This window comes from Anarhichas minor, unplaced genomic scaffold (assembly GCF_050575085.1).
Source record: "Anarhichas minor isolate MPS153535 unplaced genomic scaffold, ASM5057508v1 ptg000027l, whole genome shotgun sequence".
Classification (NCBI taxonomy): domain Eukaryota; kingdom Metazoa; phylum Chordata; class Actinopteri; order Perciformes; family Anarhichadidae; genus Anarhichas; species Anarhichas minor.
The window spans coordinates 2,264,776-2,279,661 of NW_027466473.1; the positions used below are offsets into that span (position 1 = coordinate 2,264,776).

A 14,886-nucleotide genomic window follows, 5' to 3' on the forward strand; every position below is an offset into this window, starting at 1 on the left:
AACTTTTAACCTTGTACTTTTACTAGGTATCACATGATAGTCCCTTAAACCAAAAAGTCTATGGAAACCACAGGGCTGTGATGTCATGGAAGGTCCCTCAGCAGAGTACAAATAGATTGAGAGATGAGGAAACGCGGCAGAGTCGAAGTGTGATTGTTAGTGAGATGGAACTGAAGCTACAGCTCAGCGTCTTCGTGTTGCTCATACAGGGTGAGTCCTTCACTTTCAATACTTGTTGACAGGTACGCTTTGTTATGTGAAGTAGTTAATGCTGAAATGAGACATGAACCTGATAATTAAAAACCGGCAGAAAAACATACTGGAAGTTATGGTTTTGCTCATGGCTTCCTAACATATGACAGTGACAGTAGTCGTCTTTCTATGGCAATGTGTGATGTTTCAAAATGTGAATGTTTATCGGGGAATATTTGGGCCAAGTAATAAACTCTGATGCTTCTGACAAATCAAATGGTTGCACTTGTCGTCATCAAAAAAGCAATGTTGCCTGAGCTCGTGCTTTTAATTTGTATGTTTTACATGAAAGGTTTTTGAATCAGTCAACAGCACCTTTGATGAATTGCATCCCCATTTGGATTTCCATCCAACTTCCCCACGTTTTTACATTTTATTTAATGATTTTAGACATTTCATTCACCCACATTCTAACACGTTCTTTATGTATGTATACTGCAAATAACAGCTTATTTGCTCTTATGTGATGTGATTGATTTACATTGCATATAGTATTTCCTTTGAAATAAAATGTTCTTTATAAATCAGGTTTTAAGAACTTGAAAAAATTCTGAAGACCAATAACTAAAGTCTAGAGAATACTCTCAAAAACATGTTGCCATACAGTACGGTAAAAAAGGTATAACTCGTATCATTTTCATATGTTCCAATGTTCAGCTAATATAATGTTATATCTATAACATAACCCACGAGTGTGAACAAGTCTTCATAACCTCTGACCCTTGAAGCCCACTGTCCTCACTGCCGGTGTCAGTATGCCCCCACAAGTGTTTTTTCCAAATAGCTCGTCATTCTCACCCCATAGGAAAGAAAAAGCACCCAAAGCCCCTGAGAACAACCCGCAGTATTTCTCCGACACCCACCTTTACTTTCTCTTTCACCATGAAAGAACTCACCACATTACTTCCTGTCACATGAAAATATGCATTATGTGTGTGACAGGGGGGTTGCTTCTTTTCTAGTTGCAGTACAGTGAAGAACAGTCGTTTTTCTTTCCTGTCACACCACCCCCACACAAACACACACACACACTCACAGTCCCAGGCACAGATGAGTCAAATTGTGAGAAACAGGGTTCGGACACCTCTGTGTGCAAGGGAGGGAAACATGCTTCATCTACTCTGGACTTTAATTCCACTAGTAGGTTGCTTGTGAGGACTAAAGGAGTCGTTGCCTAGAATTGGTGTCATTTTATGAAATGTTATGTGTATCATTAAACTGCAGTGCTGTGAAAATGACATTGTGCTCTCAGTGGGAATTTACAATGAAATTGATGTTTCTATTTGTTTGATTGCAGTTTCACTTGCGGTGTGGCTGCGTGTGACTGTAAAAAAAGGTCAGACACTCAGCTTAAGCTGCCCAGTTACTAACGCTCACATGACCCATGTCGACTGGAAGAACCCTGAAGGATATATTATGTTCTTCAATAATAATCAAGGTGAATATGATATATCTCTTGCTTCAATCACTCAATCACTCAACTAAACAGCAACCCAAATTGTCTCTGACTTTTTAGTTACGGATATTAAACATCTTTTTATTTTTCCCTCACTCGCTCCCAGCTTTAAAGGACAAGCGCTACAGCATCAACAAACTGTCTCAATCAGAATTCACCATAAGAATTTCCAACATCAACTTCAAAGATGGAGGCAACTACACGTGCTCTCAGTATGGCGCTCACACAACAGAGAAGAAAGTGGAGGTGACAGTGTTAGGTGAGAATAATGGATTTTGTCACAGATTGCATTATTGTTCAAGCCAACTATGTGACATTGACAATGATTTTTACTAACCTTCACTACGACTCGTCCCGACCATTGATGATGTGATTCATAATAATGTCATAACATCTGCTCTGGTGTTGATTGTTTTAAAGGCCGTCCCAAAATCGAAGTAGCTAAGCATGAAGGAAAGTATGTCATAAAATGCACAGCTGAGGGGAACCACTATCCTCCCGAAATCTCCTGGAAATTGGACAATGGACCTGAAATTATTGGTAAGTTTGTAATAACAGAAGATGTGGACTTAGAAAAAATTGCAAAAGCTATGCTGTAATGAAGAAGTGAACCAAAGTGAGGCATATAAGGTAATACCATGAATCTGACTCATAAAGGCTCATAACTTGCCACCTTTAGCTGCGTGCTGGTGGTGTTCTTTGCTCTCTGCTATTCTGAATCTCTACTTAAAGAAAATGTTCTACACTAGAGAGATGAAATGTCACCTTCTGATTTTGGTGTCATTCAATCTTTTTGTGCCCAGTGCAGTGAATATATGAATAAAAATAACAGTATACTTGGACATTGTCATTGTTTTTGAACAGCCAGCCCTTTGCAAATGCTCTTTTGTGGGTGTTTTGAAATCAGACTCGGCAACCACAGAGTGGGCTCATCTCTCCATGACATAATCTTTATCACCTTATGGTGGGTTAGTGAGTTGGCGGATGTTAAGCCCTGGTGACGGCCATAACCTTCAACATTGTCCTTTAATGACCGAACTAGATTATATAGATTATAGAGAAGATTAACAGTTGAAACTCTCTTTCGACGGTTTTCAACAATCTCATATTTTGATTGTTCTTTGTAACCTCATACACCTGCATAAAAATAATGACATCTGTCCTATTCCACAGCTCCTGGCCAAGAAGAAGTTAGAAAATATGAAGACAACAAATATGTCTCAATGGATATGCTACAAATTCGCTCAGTTGACAACAGGATCACAGTCAAATGCCTTGTTCGCCATCCAGCTCTGCACTCACCACCTCTGATGAACTTTGTCAAAATTAGACCAGACCGTGAGTACAATTTATTCACTTCCAACTTTCGCCGCCAGAGAAATGGAGTAAAAATGGCGCTTGCATTAACCAAAACTTGTTTACTTGAAGTACTTCTGCTTAATGGCTGATATTTGAGGAACATTGACAATGTAGTTGTGACGTCACAAAGCAGGGAAAGCACTGGAGAGGGTTATTTTCTCACAAGTTTCTCCATGACACTGTCCACAGCACCAGGCTGTGAAACTGACCAAAAAAAAAAACTGCCCCATGTGATTTCCTCTTTCTATGTGGTGGGTGTAATGGTCGGGTTTCCTGTATTCTAAAAAAATAAATAAAATACAGATGTGTTATCTGCAGATTGTTAAAATCAGTCAGCAAGAGTTTTCACTTAGACTGTCCATGTATTTAATGCTACTTCTGCTTAGTAATAATTGAAATCCCCTTGATGTCACAGCAACAACGACCACTTCCCCTACAACCCAGCCTCGAGGGTCAACAAAGGTACCAGGAACAACAACCGAATGGTTCAGACACAGGAGAACAACAGTGTACCTTGCAACCAGAGACGTGAAGGGGCCGTCATCAGAGAGCTCTATAACGTTATCAACTGCTCCCTCCAATCAGCTGTTTTCCTCCTATGAGCCAAAGACAGTCACAGCACCCAGTGGACGTCCTCTGGTCCATGTTACATCCACAGGCTCACATCTCAGCACTAGTGGTGAGTGGGTCAGTTTTCATTGATGTATCATATTTATGTTACATGGACTTTAAGTGACAAGATATTCCACATCGGATGATACGCAGACATGAGATGAGGAACACAAAAGGAACAGTCCTAAAGAATCTTTAAACAACAACAACAAAAAGGTTATTTTAATGTAACATGGCAGAATAAATGTTTCAAATGGTAAATTATGGCATGCCTGAAAGACTCAAAATTCATAAAACATAATATTAATGTCTACATGACATTTCTTTAAATCATTTTTTATTCATACAAATATTTTTTCTCTTTCACTTATTTTTCTTATTATTGAAATACCTGAATCTGAGCCCATAAGATGGAAACTACAGATACAGATAGCTTCACAATGCATTTAGACCAGGCGCATAACCACCACTAGTTGTGATACTAAATCTGTTTCCTGTGACGGAAGTCTCCAAATATAGTGTGAAACTCTGTTAAGTGATACACAGAGTTTTGCATATAAAGATACACTGAGTATAGAGAGATCCCAGCTCAAAAAACTGCTGTTTACATTTTCTTAAATATTTAAATTCAAATCCTTTTTTACATTAAAACAGCTTACAGTTTCCAGCTTCTTAAATAACATTTAGTTCATCTCCCAGTCTTGATGCATTACGGAAATCATTTAAAGGTGCAATGTGTAAGATCTGGCCACCTGCTCCAAACAAATAGGGGGCAGCATTTCAGTCATTAGATTTGAAAAAAGCATACTTACTAACAGCGGGGCAAGAATACGTCAAATTCAACCAAACTGCTGAAACTCTGAAAGCCGGTCAAAAGAACACTGCTATCTTCTATGTTACCCGTGGCTTGGATTTGGCCAGCGGAAACCCAGCACTGTCACAGGAGTCACAGCGGGCTGGTGGAGGGTCTGGTCAAACCTTTGTTGCGGCAGCAACAGAAAGCTTGCTGATCCGGTGGGGAGTCGGGGCAGTTCCCTGGGATCAGACTCCCAGAGCTGGGGTCTGGACCGCTGGCTGAATTTGGGCTGACTGCTAACTGCAATCTGCTTTCCTCTCTGCAAAGCAGCCTCCTTGGTGGCGAGGAGGACGTTATTTTCCTGTTTCATCCGATTTGGATTTAATCCATTAAACAAACTATCAAAATATACACGGCCCATGAATGTATTATATCTACTTCTTTGTTCTCTCATGTTCTGGAGGGCAGACTGGACACTATGACTCTCAAGGTTCAAGTGGTATTACAAGACAGGACGGGGTTAGCTGCATGCTCATTTTAATAGATATCTCTGCAACACAGTACCTTGAGGTTATTGACATCTCTTCACATTCTGTTGACAATGTTAGTTAATTTGTTTAATGTCCTAAACTAAGATTCTGGCCACATCTTACATGTTGCACCTTTAAAAGAAAAAGTAGCTTTTATGAAAACTATTTTCTCATGAGGCTTATCAAATTGTCTTTATTTCTTATAGATGACTCAGCAACCTCTATTGTATCAGGCTCGACCAGGAGGAGGAATGACATCGTCAGTAATGCAACAAACACAACAGGTATGATATGAGTGTGTTGTAAGATTCTATGCAAAACTATTCTTGACAGATGTCTGATCCCACCTAGTGGTACGTCTGAACAACCACAGCTGCATTGTTCCACTTAGAAAACAGGGTCGACTGTAGGAGCTTTTTTAAGTGTTATTTAGTGTACCTTTCTTCTCCATAATGCCTCATAGGCTGGACTTCTGTCTCTGAGACAACAGAGGACATCACATCCAATAACAGTACGGATGGAAACAGAACAGGTACATTCACATTTTTAACAGGGGTTGCCTGAAGTTCAGTTGGCCTGCTATGAAAATGAGAATGAGATAACAGTCTTTAAAGTGATTCAGGTTTTGCTGAACTAACTAGCATTGTGTTAATTTCCAGGGAGCTTTAATGACCCAAAGATGCCGACAAGAACCGGAGGAAGTCCATCATTACTGGTCTTCCTGGTTACATGCCTGATCTTCGGTCTCCTGGTGGTCGTCATTTTCTTTGCCATCAAGCTGAGGAGAGCGCACATTGCCTGGAAAAGAGGTAAGCAGAACATATTCTCATTTTCTGCACAGCATCTTGTAATTACACCACAAAGGTACAAGTGCTTTCATGTTGAAATTATATTTTTAAAAAAGTATGACAGTTTTTTTTGTTACAGAGAATGAGGACACTGATCCATCAGAGGAGAGCAGTAAATCAAAATCAAGCCAGGAAGAGAGGAACGCCCAAGGACAGAGGCGAAGAGGTGAGCAGATGATTCAGCACTCTTTTTAAAGCAGAGGAAATGTGGAAAAGTACTGAGAAACATTCATGCCAGCAGAGACTGGAATACAACTGCAAACATTTGAATTTATCTTGTCCCCATGACATGCTTTGTAAAGACATGGATCATTTTCAGAAATGTTGTGCTATTGTTTGAAATTGAATGGGACTGAATACAACTTTTAGCTTTTAGAAATGAATGAAGCTCAGTAAAACATGGTTAGGTGGAGACTGTTTGCTGATTGTTGGAAAAATTGGGGAATAAAGGTCATTTGAGCTGACCAAGGAACCCAACCAGAAATTCTGAGTTCAATTCAACAACATCAAAACATTTAATTATATTAAAATGTATTAAACCCTTTACATTAACTACTGGTCAGCCCTTCTTTTAGTGCTGTTTCTGTACGTGTACATCATGTGTATCTGTATGTTAGCACATATATTAGTATATTCTAGTTGTCTTATTACACTACCACCTAATTTTTCTCCTGAATTCCTGAAATCTTTAAAAAAAAACTATTTTACTTCACAGTCTCAGGTGATTCATTAAACTTGCAGTACTGGTCTTTCCACAGAAAAAGGGCAGTAATCTCTTTATGCAATGAATCACTGATTGTAAAAGTCTCTCTCTCTCTCTCTCTCCCTCTCTCTCTCTCTCTCTCTCTCTCAGGGCTCTTCAACAAGGCATTCACACAGTACGTTGTTGAGAAACCAACAGTGATAAGCTCAGTGATAAACACAAATGCGATGGCAGCAGCAGAGAGTGTAAATAAAGAGCAGCCTTCTCAACCTCAAACCCCGGGACAAACTTTAGCCAAGTGTGACATAAAGGAGACAGAGCTATGACAATCTGTAAAATACAGTACAATATCAGTAATATCATGAGCACCAGTAGAATGCTCACAGATTAAACTGATTAGCTTTTTACTGGAGCAAAGAGTGTATGTTTACACAGAAAATAATGTGGTAACTTGCTTATAACCGTGTAAATATTGTATACATTTTGTCTTGACATGAACCAATAAATTATGTTTTGCTAGAACAGACTGGCATGCTTTGTTTGAACATGGATGAGTGATTCTTAACTGAATGTAACTTTGGCGAACGCCATCATGGCTCCAATCGGCACCCTAAGACCAGCCCCCCAGTCAAAAGGTAGTGACCACAGACTATAAAACACCAGGGCACCCGCTGTTCACCCACCTTTTACAATCAACAACTAGAATAGAACAGTGCATTTATTCATAGAGCTGGAGTTACATCCAGTATTATTTCTACTATTTCTATCTAGGGATGTGATGTACTCCTGGCTGGGTTCAAATCTACACATAGCAACTCAAAACCAATTGCTAACTGTGCGGAAATAAGTGAAGTGTCCAGGCCACAGAGCACCACCTGTCTGGGTCCACAGCCTAACCGCATGCCTTCAAGCTAGAAGCCAAACATAACCAAGTGTGTAAATTCAAACCGGATGGTGCCCCTGCAGACGTTCTAATAGGCCATGAAATAGATGATGATGACCAAGATGGCGGTGTGTGCAAAACGAAAGGCTCAGCATCTCTCCTGATTCTGTAAATTAATTATCTGCCTATTTGTTTCAAGTATGTTTACTCAAAGCAGTCTTGCAGATAATATACAGCCAACTCGACTTTTTGGACCTTGGATTTCACAACTTGGTCAACTTTATCAGGTAATTTCAGAGATACAAACTAAAACTCCGTAAGCTATCTCTACCCAGCATTTTCCTTGCCAATGTACGATCTGTGGTGAACAAAAAGGTTGAGCAAATCATAACAGGATCTGTTCCTTTCCCTAGGACAGTCTGACCACCTCTCATCGTTCCTCCTCCTCGAGTAAACACTTATCAAATATGTGAAACATTAAGTGGGAACAGTTGAAGTTATTAAAGGAAATTACAACACTGCCAGAATCAGTTGATCTGGTGGAACACAGGAAGCCAACAGAGTTTTTTTTAAGGCTGGAGTGATATTGTGCCAAGTTTTGGTGTCTGGTGAATGCGTTCTGGAACAGTGAATATTGTTCATACCATGTAAACATATTCGTAACTACCCATTCTGTTTATTCTGTGTATTACCCCCAATGTGTACATTGCTCTGCACTAATCACCGCTGCTGGCCTTTTCTTATTTCCTCAATAACTCCTCAATAGAAAAATAATATAAACTCATTCTTTTGTCTAACGTTATACATAAATAGTTAATATGGATAGAAAATATCGGATATCGTTTACCTAACTACATCCATCACCAGGTATAGTCAAGCCATGCGGTCTTTCATTTTGATTATGAAATACAGATCATAAAACAGGAAGTATGCTGGATCGTTAACAACGTCATCAACTATACTAAGCGTCATTGGTGGACCGTTGGGTAAAGACTCAAAGACTCGACGTCTCATTGGCTGTTTTGCCGGTCATATATAAAGCTGCGATAACGGTTAAGCCACCCTTTCCCTTCTCATACCGGCCAGGACAAGCAAGCCTCGCCGCTGTCCATTCCAACATAGCACCTAAAATCACATTCGGTTCATCAATTCGGTAAGTTATTATTTAAATAGTCACAGGATTATGTATATATTTTAGTTAAACTCCCCACACCCCTCGTGAGTCTCTTCAATGGGGTGAGGGACGTTGGCCTTAGCGTATTGCTCACTCAGTCTTTCGGTAACGTTATTTACTGACATTCGAAATGTACTTTTGTTTTTTAATTACTCTGCTGATCTTTAACGATAAAGATGATTAACAATGTAGAAAATTATACTCTTATGCTGGTAAAGATAGGGACGTTACTCACGAGCATTAGCTAACATTAGCTACTTAGCAGCGTGGGAACGGTGGGGGTAGGGATCCTGAGATGTTCGAGAATGTTCTCAAACAAACTGTCAAGCTAGCCGGTATGAATAAACTTCCGGTTAACTTTTCATAACAAAAGTCTTATCGCCATTCGCTTGAGATTATTTGTAGGCTATTACGGTTCACTCTTAACAATTATGATCAAACTGTTTGATGGTAATGTGTTGGATGGTTTATTGCTCTTATGTAGTAATAAACCAACTAGAAAGTTGCTTTTTTCCCCCAATTTTCGGTCTTAACTCCGGTCTGTGGTAAATTTGATGTCTCATGGCATGTCTAGGGTGATGCTCTCAAGATGCCTGATCTGTGGCAGCTAGGTTATGCCTAGTCCAGCATAACCTCCCTAGTGAAGATGCCCGAGGTGTGCGCCAGGAAATGACTTGGTCAAGGCCAGCGCATGGTGCCTGTAGGCTCCCCAAATGGTGGACACTTGGTCGTGTACCTCTGAATTTTTGTTACTTGGTGCCCGTGATAACGTGACTGAAAAAAAATCCAAGCACCATTTACATCTCTTGGGATTATAAAATGTTAATTCGTTTTTAAATGCTTTAGAAACTGGAGGTCTTTTAAAATCTTCTTTTGCAGCCACATCTAATTATTCAGCTCCTCAATTTTTGTCAGTATTTGTACTTCAGTGTCATGTACGGGCAACACAAACTGGAAAAAGTCAAACTGAATCAATGACATTAACAAATAAAACACTTCCTTTTATTTGTGTAGGAATCATGTCTAAGGGACCAGCAGTTGGTATCGATCTTGGGACCACCTACTCCTGTGTTGGTGTGTTCCAGCATGGCAAAGTTGAAATTATCGCCAATGATCAGGGCAACAGGACCACACCCAGCTATGTGGCCTTCACAGATTCAGAGAGGCTGATCGGAGATGCAGCCAAGAATCAAGTTGCCATGAACCCCACCAACACAGTTTTTGGTATGAATTACAGTTTTCTTTTTGTATTTAATAGTAATAATGTAGTCTTATGTCATTCTTGTCAAGCTTGTCTGCTGAAAAATGGCAACAAACTCCAGATTCAAATAAAGTAATCTGGTTTTTGCACCTCAAAGTGCAGCCCAATACTGCATGAGTGACTGGCACCTGTCAATGCATGGTGTTGAAGTTTTGACTCCTATGAACATGTCAGAATGACAGACTGAAATATAAATGGTCGTAGATGACCCGTCGAAAGCACTTCCACACTGTGATGACGATTTTCCTGCCATTCGTAGTTTCCACCAGAGGTTGAAAGACCAAAGATGGCTTAAATCCTTCCTTGGATGTCTGATTGATCTTAATGGAAGCTGACATTAAAGTAGATGTTTTTTGATTTTTAAAATAAACTTTATTTTTTTACAGATGCTAAACGGCTGATTGGTCGCAGGTTTGACGACGCTGTTGTGCAGTCTGATATGAAGCACTGGCCATTTAATGTCATCAATGACAACACTCGCCCCAAGGTTCAAGTAGAGTACAAGGGCGAGTCAAAGTCTTTCTACCCAGAGGAGGTCTCGTCTATGGTGCTGACAAAGATGAAGGAGATTGCTGAAGCCTACCTCGGAAAAGTATGTAATTTGGCATAACCCAGGACCAAAAAATGCAATCTTTGATGGAAATGTTAATGTCTGGCTTGTTTTTGTTTAAGACTGTCAACAATGCTGTAATTACGGTACCTGCCTACTTCAACGACTCCCAGCGCCAGGCCACTAAGGATGCTGGGACAATCTCTGGCCTCAATGTCCTGCGTATCATCAATGAACCAACTGCTGCTGCCATTGCCTATGGGTTGGACAAGAAGGTAGAAAACATGGAACAATTCTGATTATACGTGAATGATCAATATTATAATTTATGTAAATTGTATATGTACGCAATGTCCATATAAAATATACATACACCAGAGAGAGAGAACATGACTAAAGTGTAACACCTCAGACCAAATATAGGAAGTTCATCATAAATGAGTAGCTTTAGAGAATGTTATCGATATTTTAATTTCAGGTTGGCGCTGAAAGGAATGTCCTCATCTTCGATCTTGGTGGTGGCACCTTTGATGTGTCCATCTTGACTATTGAGGATGGCATCTTTGAGGTCAAGTCCACTGCTGGAGATACACATCTTGGTGGGGAAGATTTTGACAACCGCATGGTCAACCACTTTATCGCTGAGTTCAAGCGCAAGTACAAGAAGGACATCAGCGACAACAAGCGAGCTGTCCGTCGTCTGCGCACTGCTTGCGAGAGGGCGAAGCGCACCCTGTCTTCCAGCACCCAGGCCAGCATCGAAATTGACTCTTTGTATGAGGGAGTTGATTTCTACACATCAATCACCAGGGCTCGTTTTGAAGAGCTCAACGCTGACCTCTTCCGTGGCACCTTGGACCCCGTGGAGAAGTCACTCCGTGACGCTAAGATGGATAAGGGGCAGATTCATGACATCGTGTTGGTCGGTGGCTCAACCCGTATCCCCAAGATTCAGAAGCTGCTCCAGGATTTCTTCAATGGAAAGGAGCTCAACAAGAGCATCAATCCAGATGAAGCTGTGGCTTATGGTGCTGGTAAGTGTCTTCAGCCAAATGGATGCGCACATCAGTTTATATTTCCTTCTCTCAGTTGCTTGCATTATGAGCACTGCACAACAATAGCAGCTGGAGATCATGAGCCTTGGTGACCTATACTTTATTTTTTTGTTTCAAACTTAAAATTGTCTTTGTCTAACCGCTGCTTGTTTTTCCAGCTGTCCAGGCTGCCATCCTGTCTGGTGACAAGTCTGAGAATGTCCAGGACCTGCTGCTTCTGGACGTCACCCCTCTGTCCCTAGGTATTGAGACTGCTGGAGGTGTCATGACTGTGCTGATCAAACGTAACACCACCATTCCTACAAAACAGACTCAAACCTTCACCACCTACTCTGACAACCAGCCTGGTGTGCTCATCCAGGTAAGCACAACATGAACTATACCAGTCTCTCAATTTCGCAGTGATGACGTTTATTCCTCCCATTCGTAGTTTCCACCAGAGGTTGCAAGACCAAAGATGGCCCTGACCTTCCTTGGATGTCTGAGCGAAATACAGTTGTCAAAACTGTAGACGCATTGTTCCAAAAATTATCTGCTTAACCTGCATACTTCAAACAGGTCTACGAGGGTGAGCGTGCCATGACCAGGGACAACAATCTCCTGGGCAAGTTTGAGCTGACGGGCATCCCTCCTGCCCCTCGTGGTGTTCCCCAGATTGAGGTGACATTTGACATTGATGCCAATGGCATCATGAATGTGTCTGCTGTAGACAAGAGCACCGGCAAGGAGAACAAGATCACAATCACCAATGACAAGGGTGAGTTTTTCTTTAGACTCAAAACCTAATCTCAAATGTGCTGTAACACAATTACTAACAATTTGCAATTTGGACCTAGGTCGCCTCAGCAAGGAGGACATTGAACGCATGGTCCAGGAAGCTGAGAAGTACAAGGCTGAAGACGACGTTCAACGTGACAAGGTGTCTTCTAAGAACGCCCTGGAGTCCTATGCCTTTAACATGAAGTCCACGGTGGAGGATGAAAAGCTTGCTGGCAAGATCAGTGATGACGACAAAACAAAGATTTTGGACAAGTGCAAAGAGGTCATCAGCTGGCTGGACAAGAACCAGGTAAATCGTCTATCTTTTGTAGGCTATTTATTCATTTTTGGCTGTGAAAAATTTGCCAGAACACTTGCATGTCTTTGTTTTGCAGACTGCCGAGAGGGATGAGTATGAGCATCAACAGAAGGAGCTGGAGAAGGTGTGCAACCCCATCATCACCAAGCTGTACCAGAGTGCCGGTGGTATGCCAGAAGGCATGGCTGGTGGGTTTCCTGGAGCTGGTGGTGCCGCACCTGGCGGTGGTGGATCCTCCGGACCAACCATCGAGGAGGTTGACTAAACATTCATCTCTTCAACCGCTACTCCTGGATGTTTTCTAAGAAAGTAACCCTCTTTTAGCACAGTTACAGCGAGCTAAAGAGTGTATTTAAAATAAATAAAAACTGGGTTCAGGGATCACTTATTGCATGGTTTGCGACACAACTGGGAACAACTTGTTGGCACAGTTGAGCTGTCGGTTCACGTGTGTGGTAAATTGTTTTGTATACTGAGATGTCACTGCCTTGACAATAAAAATCTTAACCCTCTGCTGACCAAATTTCTTCATGCTCTGTAGAATCCTTCAACTTCCATCAGACAATGACTAATTTAGTAACTTAGTGTTGCATTGAATAATCTGTGTATTTGAAGTTTCTTTAATGGCTGCATTGTGCTTGCTGGCTCTTAGTAAAATTGTAACGAAGGTTTTCACCAGAAGCCCTGTATCTCTCTTATATGCAGGTAGGATTAGAATATTTTGAGGTGATTTGTGCTGAGATGAAAGCATTTTTCAAGGATTAATAATTTAATCACAAAACAGAAAATGTACCCCTAGTTTGGGAATCATATTTGGGTATACAGGTGCATCTCAATAAATTTAGAATATCATTGACAAGTTAGTTTATTTCAGTAATTCAAAAAGTGAAACGCTTATTAGATTCATTACACACATTTCAAGTGTTTATTTTAACTTTATTTTGATTGGAGTTACAACTAATGAAAATCCAGTATCAGCAAATATTACATAATACCAATTAAAAGGATTGTTAATACAGAAATGTTGGCGTACTACACTAAATACTTGGTCGGGGCTCCTTTTGCATGAATTACTGCATCAATGCGGCATGGCACGGAGGCGATCAGCCTGCTGAGGCGTTATGGAAGCCCAGGTTGCTTTGATAGCGGCCTTCAGCTTGTCTGCATTGTTGGGTCTGGTGTCTCATCTTCCTCTTGACAATACCCCATTGTCTATGGGGTTTAGGTCAGGCCAGTTTGCTGGCCAATCAAGCACAGTGATACCGTGGTCATTAAACCAGGCATTGGCACTTTTGGCAGTGTGGCCAGGTGCCAAGTCCTGCTGGAAAATGAAATCAGCATCTTCATAAAGTTTGTCAGCAGAGGGAAGCATGAAGTGCTCTAAAATGTCCTGGTAGACGGCTGCGCTGACTTTGGACTTGATAAAACACAGTGGACCAACACCAGCAGCTCCCCAAATCATCACTGACTGTGGAAACTTCACACTGGACCTCAAACAACTTGGATTGTGTGTCTCTCCTCTCTTCCTCCAGACTCTGGGACTTTGATTTCCAAATGAAATGCAAAATTTACTTTCATCTGAAAGGACATTAGACCACTGAGCAACATTCTAGTCCTTTTTCTCCTTAGCTAAGATGCTTCTGACGTTGTCTCTGGTTCAGGAGTGGCTTGACACAAGGAATGGAACAGTTGTAGCCCATGTCCTGGATATGTCTGTGTGGCGGCTCTTGAAGCACTGACTCCATCCGCAGTCCACTCCTTGTGAATCTCCCCCAAATTCTTGAATGGGCTTTGCTTTACAATCCTCACAAGGCTGCGGTTATCCCAGTTGCTTGTGCACCTTTTTCTACCACACTTTTTCCTTCCACTCAACTTTCCATTAATATGCTTGGATACAGCACTGAACAGCCAGCTTCTTTAGCAATTACCTTTTGTGGCTTACCCTCCTTGTGGAGGGTGTCAATGTCCCCCATGATTGTGTAGCCTACTGAACCAGACTGAGAGACCATTTAAAGACTCAGTTTTGAGTTCATTAGCTGATTAGAGTGACACCATGAGTCTACAATATTCAACTTATTCACAATATTCAAATTTTCTGAGATACTGAATTTTGGGTTCTCATTAGCTGTAAACCATAATCATCGAAATTAAAAGAAATAAATGCTTGAAATATATCACCCTGTGTGTAATGAATCTATATAATATATGACTTTCACTTTTTGAATTGAATTACTGAAATAAATTAACCTTTCGTTAATTATTCTAATTCACTGAGATGCACCTTTATAGCGACATCTACTGGTCGAAGCTGCGTTCTTGACTATCTCAG

At 40.9% G+C, this 14,886-nt stretch overlaps 2 protein-coding genes, 1 long non-coding RNA gene and 1 other non-coding gene across 5 annotated transcripts; 3 read left to right on the top strand and 1 right to left on the bottom strand.

The window, feature by feature from the left end:
- Positions 1-147: 147 nt before the first annotated feature.
- Positions 148-7,082, top strand: crtam (cytotoxic and regulatory T cell molecule). Of its 2 annotated transcripts, none has more exons than XM_076102224.1 (11): positions 148-210; positions 1,550-1,690; positions 1,815-1,967; positions 2,129-2,248; positions 2,882-3,046; positions 3,483-3,746; positions 5,212-5,289; positions 5,469-5,537; positions 5,665-5,814; positions 5,918-6,019; positions 6,707-7,082. In XM_076102224.1, the coding sequence occupies exons 1-11, from the start codon at positions 165-167 to the stop codon at positions 6,880-6,882; spliced, it is 1,464 nt and encodes a 487-aa protein (XP_075958339.1). In that variant the 5' UTR covers positions 148-164; the 3' UTR covers positions 6,883-7,082. The 2 variants fall into 2 exon arrangements, with proteins under 2 accessions (XP_075958339.1, XP_075958340.1); XM_076102225.1 differs by having other exon boundaries at positions 5,933-6,019.
- On the bottom strand, positions 3,874-8,918 carry LOC142960407 (uncharacterized). The gene is made up of 2 exons (XR_012956312.1): positions 8,849-8,918; positions 3,874-5,803 (listed from the first exon to the last, which is right to left on the bottom strand). It is a non-coding gene; the product is annotated as an uncharacterized LOC142960407 (long non-coding RNA).
- On the top strand, positions 8,437-13,069 carry hspa8 (heat shock protein 8). Its single transcript, XM_076102223.1, has 9 exons — positions 8,437-8,592; positions 9,628-9,837; positions 10,261-10,466; positions 10,547-10,699; positions 10,903-11,458; positions 11,638-11,840; positions 12,038-12,236; positions 12,316-12,548; positions 12,634-13,069. The coding sequence occupies exons 2-9, from the start codon at positions 9,633-9,635 to the stop codon at positions 12,820-12,822; spliced, it is 1,944 nt and encodes a 647-aa protein (XP_075958338.1). The 5' UTR covers positions 8,437-8,592; positions 9,628-9,632; the 3' UTR covers positions 12,823-13,069.
- On the top strand, positions 11,876-11,968 carry LOC142961366 (small nucleolar RNA SNORD14). Its single transcript, XR_012956783.1, has one exon. It is a non-coding gene; the product is annotated as a small nucleolar RNA SNORD14 (small nucleolar RNA).
- Positions 13,070-14,886: the final 1,817 nt, after the last annotated feature.

What these genes read in the sequence shown, in the direction of transcription:
- crtam (XM_076102224.1), top strand. Translation starts at nt 165, where the DNA reads ATGGAACTGAAGCTACAGCTCAGCGTCTTCGTGTTGCTCATACAGG. An exon ending in CTTCGTGTTGCTCATACAGG is followed by an intron (nt 211 to 1,549) that starts GTGAGTCCTTCA and finishes GTTTGATTGCAG; the next exon opens with TTTCACTTGCGGTGTGGCTG. An exon ending in AGTGGAGGTGACAGTGTTAG is followed by an intron (nt 1,968 to 2,128) that starts GTGAGAATAATG and finishes ATTGTTTTAAAG; the next exon opens with GCCGTCCCAAAATCGAAGTA.
- hspa8 (XM_076102223.1), top strand. Translation starts at nt 9,633, where the DNA reads ATGTCTAAGGGACCAGCAGTTGGTATCGATCTTGGGACCACCTACTCC. An exon ending in AGCTGTGGCTTATGGTGCTG is followed by an intron (nt 11,459 to 11,637) that starts GTAAGTGTCTTC and finishes TTGTTTTTCCAG; the next exon opens with CTGTCCAGGCTGCCATCCTG. An exon ending in GCTGGCTGGACAAGAACCAG is followed by an intron (nt 12,549 to 12,633) that starts GTAAATCGTCTA and finishes TTTGTTTTGCAG; the next exon opens with ACTGCCGAGAGGGATGAGTA.